The sequence below is a fragment of the Ovis aries genome, chromosome 21 (genome assembly GCF_016772045.2).
Source record: "Ovis aries strain OAR_USU_Benz2616 breed Rambouillet chromosome 21, ARS-UI_Ramb_v3.0, whole genome shotgun sequence".
Classification (NCBI taxonomy): Eukaryota; Metazoa; Chordata; class Mammalia; order Artiodactyla; family Bovidae; genus Ovis; species Ovis aries.
The window spans coordinates 38,470,863-38,488,900 of NC_056074.1; the positions used below are offsets into that span (position 1 = coordinate 38,470,863).

Consider the following 18,038-nt stretch of genomic DNA (forward strand, 5'->3'; position numbering starts at 1 on the left):
ATATCAGACAGGAAAAGAAACTAAAATAAAAAATAATGCTTAGAGATCTTTTAATCTTACTGAGGTTACTGTGCATTCTCATCCTCATAAAGCAATTTAGCTAAAGCTGGGGTCAGCAAACGTTTTCTGTAAAGGGCCAGAGAGTAAATATTTCAGACTGTTGTAGCAAAAAGCAGCCATAGGCAATACAAATCAGTGTAGCTGTGTTCCAATAAAACCTTCACTATGGCCAACTGACATTTAAATTTCAGATTATTTCCACATACCATGAAATATTATTTCTCTTTTGATTTTTTTCAACCATTTAAAAATATTAAAAAAAAAACCATTCCTAACTCACAGGTCATATAAAAACAGGCAGCTGGCCATATTTGGCCTGTGGATTATAGTTTGCTCATCTATGAACTAAAACAAAGATGTGACTTATATTTACAGTTAACAGCCTACCTGGAAGGGTTTTTGGAAAATTTCATCCATCGCCAGACGACCATATTCTGTGAAGAGCTTTAAAAAAGAAGCGTTATGGTTTGTAAGGCAATATTACATGGAGTATTTTAATGGCTGTTCTTTAGCAAATAATTCTTTTAACAGACTGAATACTACTTATATGAGACCAAAATTCTACACTCCCACAGGAGTCACAAATCTTAAAATAATCTAGACTATTTCTCTCTCAGAAATTCCTCACTCCAATTCATTAGCAAACCCAAAATCCAACCACGTGCAACTTCCACATGGCTCAGAATATTGCGATAGCTTCCCACTGTGTCAGCCCCACAGACTCTCCTCAACACAGCGGCCACAGTGGCTCTGTTATACGCAACGTTAGACCACATGATGTCTCTGCTCGAAAGCCTTCAACCTCACTGCGAATAAAAGCCAGACCCTGCAGTGTGATCTGGCCACACTGCCCTCCTTGACGTTCCTCAAACTTGCTACATGCACTGCCATCCTAGATGCCTCCTTCTGCCTGCAACGTCCTTCCCCCCAAACACCTGAACAGCTACATCACTCCTTCAGGTATTCACTCCAATGACTCCTTCCTAATGAAGCCTCCCATGGCCGTCTACCTAAAAACACTACACCTCTCCACCCAGGATTTCCTATCCTGTGTCCTTTCAAATTTTTCTTCTCACTTGTCTATCTAACACACTATACCTTTACTCATCTTGATTAATGTCTGTCTTCACTACTAGCATTTAAAGTCCATGAGGGCAGGGATGCTCTGTGCACTATGGGACCTCCAGCACCGAGGACAGCATGTGCCAGACCTGTAGGATGCATGCCATTCGGAAGACCCAATGAAGGAATTCTTTCAATTTAGGGTTTACACATTTACCTCTATTTCTTCATGCAGCTGCACCGAAAAGTATAGCAAAATGAAGTGCAAAAGTTATAAACTCACAGGACAGAGAGGAAGAGAAAGGGTATGAAAAAGAAGAGTTGTCACATTCTAGAAAGAGAACAAATGAGAACTGCCTTGGGTTTTGGCTTTCTCCACCCCGCTAAGAATAAGAAATCTATGAGGCAGGGGCCAAAAAGTAACAAGCAGAGTCTCTGAGCAGAATTCCTGAAAGGCTCAGAAATTAAAGCGCCAGTTACCCTGAAAGAAGAGGTGAGGGAGCGGGGCTAATGACTAAGGAAATGGGTGGAAGTCTGTATATATATGATATACACATATCACTTCCAGCTTCCCCAACGGTGAGATGATACATTTCTACTGTTTTAAGCCACCCAGGTTGTGGCACTCTGACGTGTGTGCAGTCGTCCTGACACATCACTCGTGCCTAGTCATTCCTGCACCCTCTCACTGACTGGACCACAACATCCATAAGGAATCAAGTGTGCCTCACACACCAGTGCATCTACAGCACCTGGCCCACTGCCTCACACTAATTGCTGTTGCTGTCGTTTAGCTGCTCAGTCAAGTCCGACTCTTTGCGACCCCACAGACTGTAGCCCGCCAGGTTCCTCTGTCTGTGGGATTTCCCAGGCAAGAATACTGGACTGGGCTACCATTTCCTTCTCCAGGGGATCTTCCTGACCCAGGGATCAAACTCACGTCTCCTGCACTGGCAGGTGGATTCTTTACCACCGATCCACCAGGGAAGCCCTCACACAAATTAGGTATTCCAAAAAATGTGTGAAAGAAAGGAGCTTAGAAAGGGGTCAGTTTCAGGTGAAAAGGTATCAAACACAAGTTTTGACGAATACGTATCACAGAGCAACAGCTCTCAACCACCAAATCATGGCACTGGTGTAGAACCACCAATTATGAAGTACAAGTAACTGCTAACAGTAACATTAAGAGCCAAAATTGTGGAGTTTTTTTTTTTTAAAGGAATATAAATTAAAACTAATTCAAGGTAATCTCTATAATAAATGACACCCTCACTCTCATATTCTGATATATTTCTTGAATGCCAGTGGGAGGAGTAGAATTCGAGAAGCATGCCAGACTGCATCCAACTCTGGGATACCCAATGAAGAGGATTTTATAGGAAAAATGTGTAAGAACTGCTGCTACGGAGAAGAGAGGACAATGACTAATAACAGTAACAGGTTTAATAAGTAACAGGTAGCACATGTTAAGCACATACTATTTTCCAGGCAATGACCCTATGCCTTTTATAAATATTAATTTATTTAGCCTCACTTGAATTATTGCAGTAGGTTCATAAGCAGTCTCACTGAATGCATTATTGCACCTCTAAAAATATACTCTATAAACACAACAGTCACCATGATCCTTTTATCACATGTCAAGCAATATCACTCCTCTGATCAAAACACGGCTCCCATCTCACCCAGAGGAAGAGCCCAAGTCCTTACAAAGCAGGGCATCACTGGAAGCCGAGCGCCCGCCTCTCTGACTTTGCCACTCGCCCGTCTCCTGTCTCATCCTCCAACCCCACCCGCTGGCCTCCGTGCTGTCCCTGGACCCCACCAAGTACACCCCACCCCTCACGCTCTGCCTTCCTGCTGCTTCCTTCCCTGCACCACTTTCCCCCCAAAATATCTGCAGGATTTACCTGCTCACTTTTTTCGGTCCCCTGCTTAACTCAGTAAGAGCATCCCTGACCACTCCAATCAAAGATACACCGAGTGAAGGGTTACCACGAGCCCACACCTTCCTCCACGCTTCAATCTTCTGCTGAAACTACTCAGTTCTAAAATGCACCTCGGCCTCAAAACTTCCAAATGACATTATTAACATTTTTATGAGGAATACATACCTGCAGCTGTTGAAGGTCATCTTCTTGAATGTTCTGGGACAAATTATAAATCTAGAAAACAAAAATTCAGATTGATACTACTCTAGTCTACTTCAGATGAATATCAAGTAAGTCTAAAGCAGTGAACAGAAGCTTGTACAGTCAAAGGTCTGCATATAGGAACACGAGGTCTGTTTGAACAGTAATATTATCCGTCTTTTTGGAGAACTATGCATATAAGGCTGAAATCGCATAATTCTTCCTTTATAGTTCAAAATACAATTTTCTTACTTTTTTACACCAAGTCTACATTTCCCATATAATGCAACTGATTTAACTTCAATTTCCACTTTTCAGACTTCTCCTGGAATAACTATATTATGACCAAAGTGGAAAAATATTAATAATTTTGGCTGCTTCTTGAACTTATAAGAGCTTCACTGATATCTGTAGTATAAAAAGAACATTTTCATGTCACCATAGGAATTCTGATAACAGAACAAGAGCTGAAACTAGATGTGTCCTCTTTATCCCATTTCTTCTACAAAATGTTTTCCTAGTCAAGTGGTCTTACCTGAACAGAGCTAGTCATGGTGCTCAGAGCGAAGATGGTAGCACAGTCTTTCACAGTGGACTGGCTGTCAAATGCCCCCTGGGTATCCATCAGAACAACTGCCACCTATAAAACACACACACACAAATATGTTCAAGTGAGAAGGGGGAAGCACATGCTTGCAGGTTCTATCAGAAAAGCACAATTACAGTTAACCCTTGAACGACATGGGTTTGAACCACATGGGTCCACTTACATGCAGATTTTTTTCAATAAAGATAAGTATTTGGATGCCTTGGTTTTTTTCTGACCAGAGAACTTTGCTGGAAAAGATTATCTGCTCTGACAGAACAGAGGTGTACAGAGCAATATGATCAGAGAGCAAAATCACCCTAACAATTAAGACAGCCAAATGTTGAAGCCAATTAGCTCACTTTCCAAGCCAGTCCTGAGGATGTTTTTGTTGAGGAAAAACAAATTTAAAATACTGACTTAGTTTAAACTCAGGCTTTATCCAATAAAAATAAAACATATGGCCTTGTTGGCATTTCCCTGCAAAGCTGAATACTTCTCTTTTATTTATAGGGTTTTCTGGTCACTTGATAAAAGAAAAACAAACATTTATTTCAATCTTTACAAAAAAGAGACCACACCACAGATGCCAAATGAAAGCAACAGAATCAAAGCTATCATTCACTCTATGTAACCAGGTTTCATGAAGCCTCATTCTTTCCAAAAAGAACTTAATGACCCAGTCCCACCTTCAAAGGGAGATTTATGTAAAATGTTAAAAAAAAAGATGTAGTATCTACCATCCCTACATAACTTCCTATAATTGAAAAGATACCTGTACTCCCACACTCACTGCAGCATTATCCACAATAACCAAGGTACAGAAACAGGCTAAATGTTGTCTGACTGATGAACAGATAAGCAAAATGGAGTAGATATCCATACACTGGACTATTTTACCATGGAAGTAAGTCAAGTCTCAATACATGTTACGTCACGGTAGGGCCTTGAGGGCACTGGGCTGGCTGGAAGAGGTCATACAAAAGACCCATATTTATACAATTCCATTTGTATGAAACAGCAAACATGAAGAGGAAAGGAGATCGGTTGTGGCCAGGGGCTGGGAGAAGAGGGAAAAGGGATGTGACCGAGTTATTTTTTGGAGGTGATGAAAATGTTCTGGCGTTACATGGTAATATTTGCACAGCCTTGTGAGTGTACTAAAAATAACTGAATTACACACTTTGAAAGGATGGATTTTATTGTAGGCAAATTATATTTCAATGAAAAAGAAAATCATAACATCTGCTAATAAGAAAAAGGAGGCTAACTAGAGGGAAAAAGAAGAAATACTAAAGAGAAGCTCTTTGAGGAGTGGGAGTCATATATACACTTAAAGTGCTGGGTATTTGGAGGGAAATGGTATTCACATATCATGTAGTGGAATAGTAAAATGCCCTAACGACCTTCAGGAACAGTTTGACAATAGTGAGAAATAGAGGACATGGGTATTCTCAGACCCAGTAATTCCACTTTTAAGAGCTTTTCCAATGTTTTTCACTATAACCCACAGTAAGAAATATATTTTATATTACAATTAAATGTGCACATGTATTAAGCTGAAACTTAATTTTCATTTGTACTATATATACTCTAATATTTTCTAGTTCTTATTTTTAAAAAACTGGTCATAATAGTCCAAGTTCGATGCATTAGACAGGGCACTCAAAGCTGGTGCACTGGGACAACCCAGAGGGATGAGATGGGGAGGGAGGTGGGAGGGGGGCTCGGGATGGGGGACATATGTACCCCCATGTACATGAACACCCGTGTTCAAAACTCTCCAAGCCAGGTTTCAACAGTATGCAAACCGTGAACTTCCAGATGTTCAAGCTGGTTTTTTTTTTTTTTTTCCAAGCTGGTTTTAGAAAAGGCAGAGGAACCAGAGATCAAATTGCCAACATCTGCTGGATCATCGAAAAAGCAAGAGAGTTCCAGAAAAACATCTACTTCTGCTTTATTGACTACGCCAAAGCCTTTGACTGTGTGGATCACAACAAACTGCGGAAAATTCTTAAAAGAGATGGGAATACCAGACCACCTGACCTGCCTCTTAAGAAATCTATATGCACATCAGGAAGTAACAGTTAGAACTGGACATGGGACAACAGACTGGTTCCAAATAGGAAAAGGAGTACATCAAGGCTATATACTATCACTCTGCTTATTTAACTTATATGCAGAGCACACCACAAGAAACGCTGGGCTGGAGGAAGCACAAGCTGGAATCAAGATTGCCGGGAGAAATATCAATCACCTCAGATACGCAGAGGACACCACCCTTATGGCAGAAAGTGAAGAACAACTAAAGAGCCTCTTGATGAAAGTGAAAGAGGAGAGTGAAAAAGTTGGCTTAAAACTCAACATTCAGAAAACTAAGATCATGGCATCTGGTCCCATCACTTCATGGCAAATAGATGGGGAAACAGTGGAAACAGTGACAGACTTTATTTTTGGGGGCTCCAAAATCACTGCAGATGGTGACTGCAGCCATGAAATTAAAAGACGCTTACTCTTTGGATGAAAAGTTATGATCAATCTAGACAGCATACTAAAAAGCAGAGAGATTACTTTGCCAACAAAGGTCTGGCCAGTCAAGGCTATGTTTTTTCCAGTGGTCATGTATGGATGTGAGAGTTGGACTATAAAGAAAGCTGAGCGCCAAAGAATTGATGCTTTTGAACTGTGGTGTTGGAGAAGACTCTTGAGAGTCCCTTGGACAGCAAGGAGATCCAACCAGTCCATCCTAAAGGAGATCAGTCCCGAATGTTCACTGGAAGGACTAATGTTAAAGCTGAAACTCTAATACTTTGGCCACCTCATGCGAAGAACTGACTTATTTGAAAAGATCCTGATGCTGGGAAAGACTGAAGGCGGGAGAAGGGGACTACAGAGGATGAGATGGCTGGAATGGCATCACTGACTCGATGGACATGAGTGTGAGTAAACTCCAGGAGCTGATGATGGACAGGGAGGCCTGGCATGCTGCAGTCCATGGGGTTGCAAAGAGCTGGACACGACTGAGCGACTGAACTGAACTGTACACCCATGGCTGATTTATGTCAATGTATGGCAAAAACCACCACAGTATTGTAAAGTAATTAGCCTCCAATTAAAATTATTTAATTAATTTTAAAAAATACGATGAATAACTAATCTGAAAAAAAAAATTGGTCATAAGCAATAAATTGATTTCTCTACTCTTTATTGGGTCATGGACACAGTTCAAAAAACTGTGCCCAGGAGACATGCTTGCACATTACTCACAAAAACATGTTTCAGGTTGTTCACTACAGCAGGGATTACAAAATGAAAAAAAGAAACAATCTAAATGCCCACCAACAGGGAGATAGGTAAATAAAATACAACATATTCATTTGATGATTACTATCCCTGGTGGCTCAGACAATAAAGAATCTGCCTGAATTCAGGAGACTCGGGGTTCAATCTCTGGGTTGGGGAGATCCCCCAGAGAAGGAAATGGCAACCTACTCTGGTATTGTGGTCTGGAGAATTACATGAACAGAACAGTCCATGGGGTCACAATAAGTCAGACATGACTGAGCAACTAACACTTTATGAAACAACAGTTGCAAAACACTGGGCATCAGGTAACAAAGGATAATGATTCTTGAGAGAAAGGAAACAGATGAGGTCAGCCCTGCAGGTGACACAGCTAACTGGCTAGGGCACGGGGAGGGGGAACCCAGGCAGAGCAACAGAGTCCCTGAGTTGAGAAAATACAGCTGAGAGTCAGGGAGACCAAGGCAACGAGACTGTTAGGCAGCACCTGAGAGGAGAGGGCTACAGAGACAAAGAACACCACAGAAAGCAGAGAGTCCCCATCAAGTGTTCGGCTGAGTCTTGACAAGCTCATGTAAGGAAATTACCTGATGCTGGAGAAAGAGCCATTGAAAAGGCTTAGAGGGAAGAGCACCCACTGTTCACAGAGAGCCTAGAAGAGCACCTCTTCCCTCCAGTCAGACTACAAAAGCCCTGTAATTCTAAAGTCTTGCCTCAGTAGTAAGGAACAAATAGCTCTAGCTTAGATACAGCTGTCTCATTTAACAAACCCTAAATTCAAAAGCGAGACCCAAAAAGATCCATCAGCTTCCAAGTTTCTTAAATGCATCCCATATAACAAGCTAAGTATTTTATGGGAATTCAAAAATATCCAGCATCCAACTAGTTAAAATTCACACATCTGGCATCCAACCAAAAGTTTGCAGGCATGCAAAGATACCACCCAAATGAGCATGCAAAGATACCACCCAAATGAGAAAAAAAATCACTGTCACAGATTTAAAATAGAAAATGACTCTAAAACAGTATTCTGTATACCTGTACTTCATACATTCAAAAAGTTAAGTGGCATGAAAAACATTAAAAAAAAAAAGACCTAAAATAAACTTCTGAAGATGAAAATCTCAATGTCTGAAATGAAAAACACGCTAGATGAGGGACATCCCTGATGGTCCAGCGGGTAAGACTCCACACTCCCAATGCAGGGGGCCTGTGTTCAATCCCCGGTCAGGAAACTAGACACCACGTCTGCCGCAACGAAGAAGCCCCTATGCCGTGACAAAGGCCCTGTGAGCCACAATTAAGACTCAGTACAGTGAAAATAAATAATAAAGAAAAGATATTTAAAGAAAAAAATACACTAGATGGGATTAACAACAGATTTAAAAGATTGGTGAACTAGAAGACTGAGCAACAGAAACTATCCAAAAGGAAACAGAGAAATAAAATCTTTTCAATGAATGGAGCATCAGTGAGCTGCGGGACAACTTCAGGCAGACTGACATACATGTATAACAGGACTCCCCAAAGAGGATAAGGGACAAAAAAATATTTGAAGAAGCAATGGCCCCCCAAATGTTTGATTTTTATAAAAATTATAAATCCGCATATTGAAAAAGCTCAAAACACAGACATGTCATAATCAAATTGCTAAAAAAAAAAAAGATAAAGAAAAAAAATTTTTAAGCAACCAGACAAAAAAAGACACATTAAACAGAGACAAACAAAAATAAGGATAATAACAGATTTCTCAGCAGAAACAATGTCAGCAAAAAGGCAGGGGACTGACATCTCAGAAGCACTGAAGAATAAAACTCCCATCCTAGAATTCTATACCCAGCATAACTATTTTCAAAACAAAGGTGAAATACTTTTCAGACACAGAACAAAAGCTAAAAGATTTCCACAGCAGAAGAGTAGCGCTATAAGAACTATTAAAGGAAGTCCTTCAAGTGGGAGGAAAAATGAACACAAAAAACAGAAATCTGGACGCAGAAAGTGAAGCACAGTTAGTTAATGGTAACTGCGTGTGTAAGTACATGGCTTTTTTCTTATTATTTAAATATCTTTAAAAGATAACTGAACATTTAAACATAAATAAAAATAAAAACAACGTTATTACAGTAAAATATATGACAAAAGCTCAAAAGTTGGGAGGGGAGAAATGGAATATCAATTGCATCTTAATAAAGCTGTTAAAAAAATTAAAGAATGGATAAAATAATATCTAAAGATTCCTCCAAGCAAAAGTTTCTAATGTTATATTTCAAAAAATCCTCATTCTCCTCCCAGGCTCTTCCTACCCACCCACCCCCTCGCCCCCACGGCTTATGGGATCTTAGTACTCTGACCGGGAACTGAACGTACGCACTCGGCAGTGATCACACAGCCCCAATCACTGGACTGCCAGGGATTCCTCTACATTCTCTTCCTTTAAAAAAAAAAGTGTAAAAATCTCCCTATTTTGCTATACATTTTTTTTGTATGCATATCTAAGCATTGAAAAAAAATTAGAGGGTTTTCTAATATACCTTTCTCCTGAAACTTCACTAAAACAGAGAGAAACAAAATATTTAAAGAAATAATAAGGAAATTCATAAAATAAAACAGAAGCTGTGGAAACAGTGATCAAGAGTCATGCATCAATTCTCCGTCTCCCAAAATATTTAATAACTTAACATCAAGGAAAAGACTGAAACTGAACAATGTGAAGGGGAGATACGAAATCTTAAGCCTTGGAAAGACTCAAAAAATGAGAGGCACAAACAACCGTGAAAACATGCTTTAGGGTGAGACTAAAAACAGAAGGAAGGGGTTAAAGTCTATTTAAGAAACAGTCGTAACCCCAAATTCTCTCTTTCCACTTGAGGAGACATATACCTTGCCCCAGCTGACCCTTACAAAGAAATCTGGGGAGAAGCTCTGCACTGAAGCTTAGGAGGCTCATGAGAGGAGCTGCTGACAGCCGGGGGGGTGGGTGGAGTGAATGTTGACAGATGTAAGAATGCAAAGTAACTTCTGAACAGCTGAGAGCATTAGCCTCTGGAAGTGAAAATGAGCAGATGGAGGACTAGGTCATGTTAGAAGCCTTCCGTTACCACTGGCCTTTTAAACTGCATTCATGCATTATTTTTAAATCTTGAACTTATATCATTTTGACAAAAGTCATTCTAACTGGATTATCAGACTACACATCAAAGTTTCCATTTCACTGTTTGTTAGTTTGTAAGTCTTTTTCTTCCCTACCTTCTTTCCACCTGGCTTCTCCACAGTGAAAACCTCACTCCAGATCTGAATTCCGGTGGTTTCTGGGTCAGAGCCCCCTCGCCATGAAAACCCTGTCAACGGTTCTTCTGGGTCACCTAACCAGTTTGAATGGCCACCTTCCTTCTGTAGGAGAAATAAGAAATTTCCATTAAAACTTATTCAAGTAACTTTACACATCAAGGATAACTCATGAGGTGAGTTTGCTCTTTTGGACACAAGAGTCTCCACTTTCCAATTTGAAATGAAGTAACTCTACCTTACCTGGAAATATAAGTATCGTAGCATGAAGTCCAGAAAGAAGGACTTGCCCTTTCGGAAGGCACCAGCCACTGACACCACCACCACGTCAAGCTCTCGGATGTGGTCCTGTAAGAGGATGCTGGCCAAGGCTTTCTCTTCTAGCTCAAAGGAATGTTGGTCTTTCTGAACCAAAACAACCTGCACTGGACAAGGCTTTCCACTCTCCATAGCATCACCTATGTTGTTATAGAGATTAAAAAAAAAAGTTTCAAATATATGTATTTTTAGCATGCTGCTAAGTCGCTCCAGTCATGTCCGACCCTATGCAACCCCATAGACGGCAGCCCACCAGGCTCTCCCGTCCCTGGGATTCTCCAGGCAAGAATACTAGAGTGGGGTGCCACTGCCTTCTCCAATGCATTAAAGTGAAAAGTGAAAGTGAAGTCGCTCAGTCGTGTCCGACTCTTAGCAACCCCATGGACTGCAGCCCACCAGGCTCCTCCATCCATGGAATTTTCCAGGCAAGAGTACTGGAGTGGGTTGCCATTAGCATGGAAGAGTAAAAAGTTTTTAAACAGAGCACAAATGCACCCAACCATTAAAAAAAAAAAAGACAAATTAATTAGATTTCACTAAAATTAAGACTTTTGTTCATTAAAAGATATCATTAAGGGAGTAAAAATGCAAGTTACAGGCTAAAAGAAAATATTTTAACACCTAAATCCAAAGGACTCATATCCAGAATCATTAGAGAAATCCCAAAGAAAAAGACAACTATTCCACCTTTAAGAAGAGTAATAAGCAAAAGATTATGAACAGGCATTTAATTTAAAAAGGATATCCAAATGGTCAATAATCATACGAAAAGGTTCTATACCATTACTTAACAAAGAAATGTAAATCAAAACCATAAGGAGATACCACTACTTGCCCATCAGAGAGGTACAACTGTAATTCTCATGCACTCTGATGGGAATGGAACGGCTCTGAAAAGCTGTTAGGCAGTAACTACTAAAACTAAACCTAACTTTAACCCAGCCAATTCCACTCCTAGGTATATACCTAAGAGAAATGAATGTGTATATCCATCAAAAAACATACACACAAGAGTGTTCATATCAGCTTCATTCAAAATGGTCCCAAACTGAAAATAAACCAAAGTCCACCAAGAGCAGAAAGGGCACCTGCCACTGCCAAGCCTTTCACATACATCATTTTACTTAATGCTTAGAACTCTACCAAGCAAATAATATCGCTCCATTTTAAAAATAAAGAAACTAAGGCCTACAAAGTAACAGGTCCCAACAAGTCCTGGAGAAAACTTGAAAAGATCTGTAGGGACTATGCTTTGCAGATCACTCTTAAAAACCTAGTCAAGGTTTTAGAGGCAAGCAATTCTTTAGCTCAAAATTAACACTAACTCGTAGTTTCTCTTCTAGAGTTAGAAACACAAAGATATTCTTTCAAATTCAGAGCCACTTAGCTATGTGGATTTATGGAAAGTATACCAAAAAACAAAACAAAACAAAACAAAGCAGCAGTGGAGCCTATGAAATGAAGCAAAGCACTACTTCCTGTACTAAAGGAGATGTTCTTAGGCAGTTAAAAGGACACCTGTTGTTGTTAAGTCACGTCCGATTCTTTGTGACCCCACGGTCTAGATGGAACTCTCCAGGTAAGAATACTGGAGTGGATTGCCATTTCCTTCTCTAGGAGATCTTTCCTACCCAGGGATCAAATCCATGTTTCCTGCATTAGCAAGCAGATTCTCATAACTGGGTATTTAATGAATATTAGGAAATTATGAATGAGTAAGGCAATGCCAAAGAATGTTCAAACTACCACACAATTGCACTCATCTCACACGCTACTAAAGTAATGCTCAAAATTCTCCAAGCCAGGCTTCAGCAATACATGAACCGTGAACTTCCAGATGTTCAAGCTAGTTTTAGAAAAGGCAGAGGAACCAGAGATCAAACTGCCAACATCTGCTGGATCATCGAAAAAGCAAGAGGGTTCCAGAAAAACATCTATTTCTGCTTTATTGACTATACCAAAGCCTTTGACTGTGTGGATCACAATAAACTGTGGGAAATTCTGAAAGACATGGGAATACCAGACCACTTAACCTGCTTCTTGAGAAATCTGCATGCAGGTCAGGAAGCAACAGTTAGAACTGGACATGGAACAACAGACTGGTTGAAAATAGGAAAAGGAGTACGTCAAGGCTATATATTGTCACCCTACTTATGTAACTTATATGCAGAGTACATCATGAGAAACGCTGGGCTGGAAGAAGCACAAGCTGGAATCAAGATGACCGGGAGAAATATCAATAACCTCAGATATGCAGACACCACCCTTATGGCAGAAAGTGAAGAGGAACTAAAAAGCCTCGTGATGAAAGTCAAGTGGAGAATGAAAAAGTTGGCTTAAACTCAACATTCAGAAAACGAAGATCATGGCATCTGGTCCCATCACTTCATGGGAAATAGATGGGGAAACAGTGGAAACAGTGTCAGACTTTATTTTGGGGGGCTCCAAAATCACTGCAGATGGTGACTGCAGCCATGAAATTAAAAGATGCTTACCCCTTGGAAGGAAAGTTATGACCAACCTAGATAATATATTAAAAAGCAGAGACATTACTTTGCCAACAAAGGTCCATCTAGTCAAGGCTATGTTTTTTCCAGTAGTCATGTATGGATGTGAGAGTTGGACTGTGAAGAAAGCTGAGTGCCAAAGAATTGATGCTTTTGAACCGTGGTGTTGGAGAAGACTCTTGAGAGTCCCTTGGGCTGCAAGGAGATCCAACCAGTCCATTCTAAAGGAGATCAGCCTTGGTGTTCTTTGGAAGGAATGATGCTGAAGCTGAAACTCCAGTACTTTGGCCACCTCATGCGAAGAGTTGACTCACTGGAAAAGACCCTGATGCTGGGAGGGATTGGGGGCAGGAGGAGAAGGGGACGACAGAGGATGAGATGGCTGGATGGCATCACCTACTCGACGGACATGAATTTGAGTGAACTCCAGGAGTTGGTGATGGACAGGGAGGCCTGGCGTGCTGCAATTCATGGCGTCGCAGAGTCAGACACGACTGAGTGACTGAACCGAACTGAATTAGAAAACAAAACCATGTTTTAGTGGATTATTGCTTAGAAGGAGGCTAAGTTAAAAAAAAAAAAAAACTAATGAATTTTAAGTAAATTGAAAAACAAATATTAAGTTGAGCATAGTAGCTGCTGCTGCTAAGTCACTTCAGCATATTAGAGATAGCTAGATATGGCCAAAATCATATATATGGTCCCAGAAACCCTTTCATCTGGGAAGCACGAAAGGCTGAATGATGATAGCAGGCAAAGTAGACAAAACAGGCTGACTGCCAGACTCTACCCCTGAAGTAAGCACTGCTGCTCATTTTTTAAACTTACAGTATCAGACAGCAACAAAAGGCTGGCCATTTTTCACTTTTTTTGCGAACTACTGGAAAATAACCTGTATCTATAGATTAAATGTGATGCTGGCATTGTAATACACAGATACTCACACTTTTCTTTCCCATTTTTTCCCATTATAAAAAAACATTTTTGTGAATAATCTTTTGGAGTTCTTACTGACATAACAGCAGGTGAATCCGGGGCATGAAGACCTTCAATCTTTCATATAAAAGAACAAATGAAAACAATTTATTCACACCTTATGGATAAGGCACGGGGTTGAGTGCTATGCAATACTCAAAGCAGTACCAAAGTCCCTGAGATGGCTGGTTGCTCCCCCAGCATCCGTTTTTCTCCTGCTGCTATGGTAATATTTTTAGCTAGGCATATAAATACTCAGAAGAAACACATTTCCAAACCAACCCTGTATGTAGGGTATCACTGTGTGCCTAAGTTCTGACTGGAGATGACACAGCAACTTTCAGATCATGCATCTTCCCCCCTTCTTGCTGGCTGGATCCAAAAGTAGGAGCAAGTCACCCTGGACCAGGCGTGTGAGGGTGACACCTCAGGAATATCAGAGCAACCAGAGAGGTAGGGCTGAGGACTTCAGTGGCGCAAAACTGCCACTGCTGGCTCACTTTCACATGAGAGGAAAATGTCTACCTTGTTTAAGTCACTTATTTGGAGTGTCTGAGAGACAGCCAAACCGAGTCATCCAGGACTTCACAATTAACTTCATGGTACTGGGTCTTTCCATCTCATCTATTTCACCATTAAAGTTTATTGAGCAATGTGAATTTCCAACAGAAAGCAGGCACACAATAAACAATTGTTAAATAAGAACATATGTATGTATAATAAGAACATACGTATGTAATACAGTTGAAAGCTACCACCCACCCTTAAGGATGCAGGTAGTACTGTCAGGGCAACAGGCACGGAAGATAACGTTACCTGGACTACAAACAAGACAGAAAAATTCCGTGACAGAAATACATGCAGTTGTATGCAATGAACTGCACTTCAAGAAAAGATGAAGACCACTAAGGACAGTTGGAAAAGAAAAAAAAAAAAAAGATAAAACCTTTCCCCATCTCTTCCTCTTTCTGCCTATATTAAAGTGAAAAGGAAGAGAACCAGGCTATATTTAGTTGAGGGAGCTGGGGAGATCCTGCATTTCTCTCTAACAGTACACTAGGCACATAGGACATTAAAAGATCTTGGTTTGGGTCCACTTAAGGGAAAAACCATTTTGAACTATACACATCAATAATTCAAACACAGGTGCTCACTTTTCACCATACCATGTTTATCTCTCACTTCCTAAGACAATAAAACTAAATTATTGATCATCCAAGTAAAAATCTTATTTTTAGGTATCATGTAAATATCCTTTGTTCATTTATCTTTGCATCTCAGATCCCCCCAATCCCGTAAAGCCCTTAATCAAAACCTCAGGGCCCTCTCCTTTAGCCATGCCAGCTTCCAACATTTCCTGCCTATCAGGTTGATCATTCAAGTCAACATCTCCAGAGTGTTGCTTTGAATTGTCACCTCATTCCCTAGGGCTGAACACCTTCATTACAGTACATAAACATAACATGACAGCAACTACGTAAGAAAGCTATCAAAAACATTTTATGGATTGATGGCTCAAAGCTAAAATCTTAATTCCGTAAGTCAAAGCCTTTCACCATTCACCCTGCTGCCTTGGTTTCTGTTATTCTGTATTCTCCTCATCCTCCGCAGTAAATTTATACTCCTCCTAGGAGAAAGTTAGGATCCACATGCTGTTCTAACCTCAAAATTTCAAATATACAGCCTATTCAACTATTTGTTTCCACGGCCTGAAATGTGCCTTCCGCTCAACTCCAGCCAACACTTGCTCGTCCTTCATCACTCACCTGCACCCTCCCTCAGGCCTGACCTCCCACCCAGTCCTCTCACAGCTCATCACTTTACACGAAAAAGCAATCAACAGAGTCCACAGGGCTTGAATCCTTACTCTCTTACCTCCAGAATGTAAGATCTATGAGGACAGAAAATTTTGTCTCTTGTTCAATGCTATGTCCCCTAAGAACCAGAACAGTGCCCACAGACAGGAGACATCCAGTATACACTTGCATAATAAAGAAGCAAACTCCACCTCTTAGTCACAATGTGACTGTGGATAAACATCTAACCATTTGTAGTTCCATTTATTTATAAAATGAATACCATCTCAAAGCAACAAGTGTCTGACGCAAACTGCGAGCGTGCTCAGTCACATCCGACTCTTTGCAACCCCACGAGCGGCAGCCTGCCAGGCTCCTCTGTCCATGGGATTTCCCAGGCAAGAATACTGGAGTGGGTTGCCATTTCCTTCTCCAGGGGATCTTCCCAACCCAGGGATCAAAACCAGGTCTCCTGTGGCTCCTGCCTTAGGAGGTGAATTCTTTAACACTGAGCCACCTGTGAAGCCCGTATGACACATATTATGGACTCAATCTTCCTATTTCTGCTACTAGTAAATACTATTGGGAGGTGGGGGGGGGGGGGTTGAGGAGGGAGGGGACATATGTACACCTATGGCTGATTCATGCTGATGTATGACAGAAACCAACACAATGCTGCAAAGCTATTATCCTTCAATTTAAAATAAATTAATTTTAAAAAGACTACTAGCACATACTATTATTCTACCTGGGGCTTCCCTTGTACTCAGCTGGTAAAGAATCCACCTGCAATGCGGGAGACCTAGGTTCGATCCCTGGGTCAGGAAGATCCCCCTGGAGAAGGGAAAGGCTGCCCACTCCAGTATCCTGGCCTGGAAAATTCCATGGACTATATATTGCCCATGGAGTCTCAAAGAGTCAGACACCACTGAGTGATTTTCACTGATTACTCCACTCATTACAACTTTATATCGTAATGAGCTCCTGGGGAGTAAGGAAACTGTCACGCTCAGGCCCAGCACCTACCTTAGAATAATAGCTTCCTAGTATCGTGAACACTAAATCTAACAGTGCACGCGAAGAATTGCGGTAAAAGTCAGTTTCTTCCCTTCCTCCTCCCAGTCTCCTTTCTGTCACTGTCGGCCTCCTTCAAGTCTGTCTTCATGCACTCATTCCCTTCTCATCACCTTGCCATCTGAGTTTCCTCTCAGTCTCTCTGTTGAAACCGCTCTCTAGCCCATCAGTGACCTCACCTCCCAAATGCAATAGGCCTTTCTTGATTCCCACTCAACCCTAACTGGTGATAAAACACACTGGCCCACAACTTCTAACACTTCTTAAAAGCTTTGGACTCTACAACAGTGCCCACTCCTTCCCTTCCAGCCTCTTATCAACCTCTTTTCAGCCAGTGATACCCACCAATGCCGCTTAAGCCTTGTGCAGTTCTCATCCTCTCCCTGATTGAGCTCTCTACTCATTAATTTCACTGAAATTAGTGAAATCAGTCGTGTCTGACTCTTTGCAACCCCATGGACTACACAGTCCATGGAATCCTCCAGGCCAGAATACTGGAGTGGTTAGTCTTTCCCTTCTCCAGGGGATCTTCTCAACCCAGAGATCGAACCCAGGTCTCCTGCATTGCAGGTGGATTCTTTACCAGGTGAGCCACAAGAGAAGCCCATTAATTAATTAATTTCACTACACCCTCTACTTTGGTGATGCAACTTCATTCATTTCTAACCTGGACTTGGGTTCAAATGTGCAACTGCCTAAGGCACACATTCACCTGGATACTCCACCATCAGCCCACTCTCGGAGGAGTACTGTATAGAAATAAATGGGTGTAAGAGTCAGAGGACAAGTTCCTGTTCCAGTTCTCCCACTAACAACCCGTGTGATTCTAGGCATGTCCAGCCTTCAGTCTCAACAGTAAAATGAGTCAAGATTAAACCTCTACCATTTTATAACTCTGAATATAGTATCATTAGTCATTTGGTATCATCAAAGTGAATCC

General features: G+C 41.0%; 1 protein-coding gene across 10 annotated transcripts in view; it reads right to left on the minus strand.

Annotated features, from left to right (window-relative positions):
• The window catches only part of ATL3 (atlastin GTPase 3), a 43,817-nt gene that overhangs the window by 19,753 nt on the left and 6,026 nt on the right, over positions 1 to 18,038 (minus strand). For 3 of the 10 annotated variants that reach the window (XM_060404068.1, XM_060404066.1, XM_060404067.1), the window contains exons 2-7: positions 13,650 to 13,765; positions 10,672 to 10,886; positions 10,390 to 10,533; positions 3,790 to 3,894; positions 3,237 to 3,287; positions 448 to 504 (exon numbers count right to left, since the gene is read on the minus strand). In XM_060404068.1, the coding sequence (XP_060260051.1) occupies positions 448 to 504; positions 3,237 to 3,287; positions 3,790 to 3,894; positions 10,390 to 10,533; positions 10,672 to 10,886; positions 13,650 to 13,725 (648 nt within the window). In that variant the 5' untranslated portion in view covers positions 13,726 to 13,765. Of the gene's footprint in view, positions 1 to 447; positions 505 to 3,236; positions 3,288 to 3,789; positions 3,895 to 10,389; positions 10,534 to 10,671; positions 10,887 to 13,649; positions 13,766 to 14,264; positions 14,453 to 18,038 lie in introns of those variants that run through there. The other 7 variants (XM_004019634.4, XM_004019633.4, XM_060404071.1 and 4 more) reach the window with 4 other exon arrangements.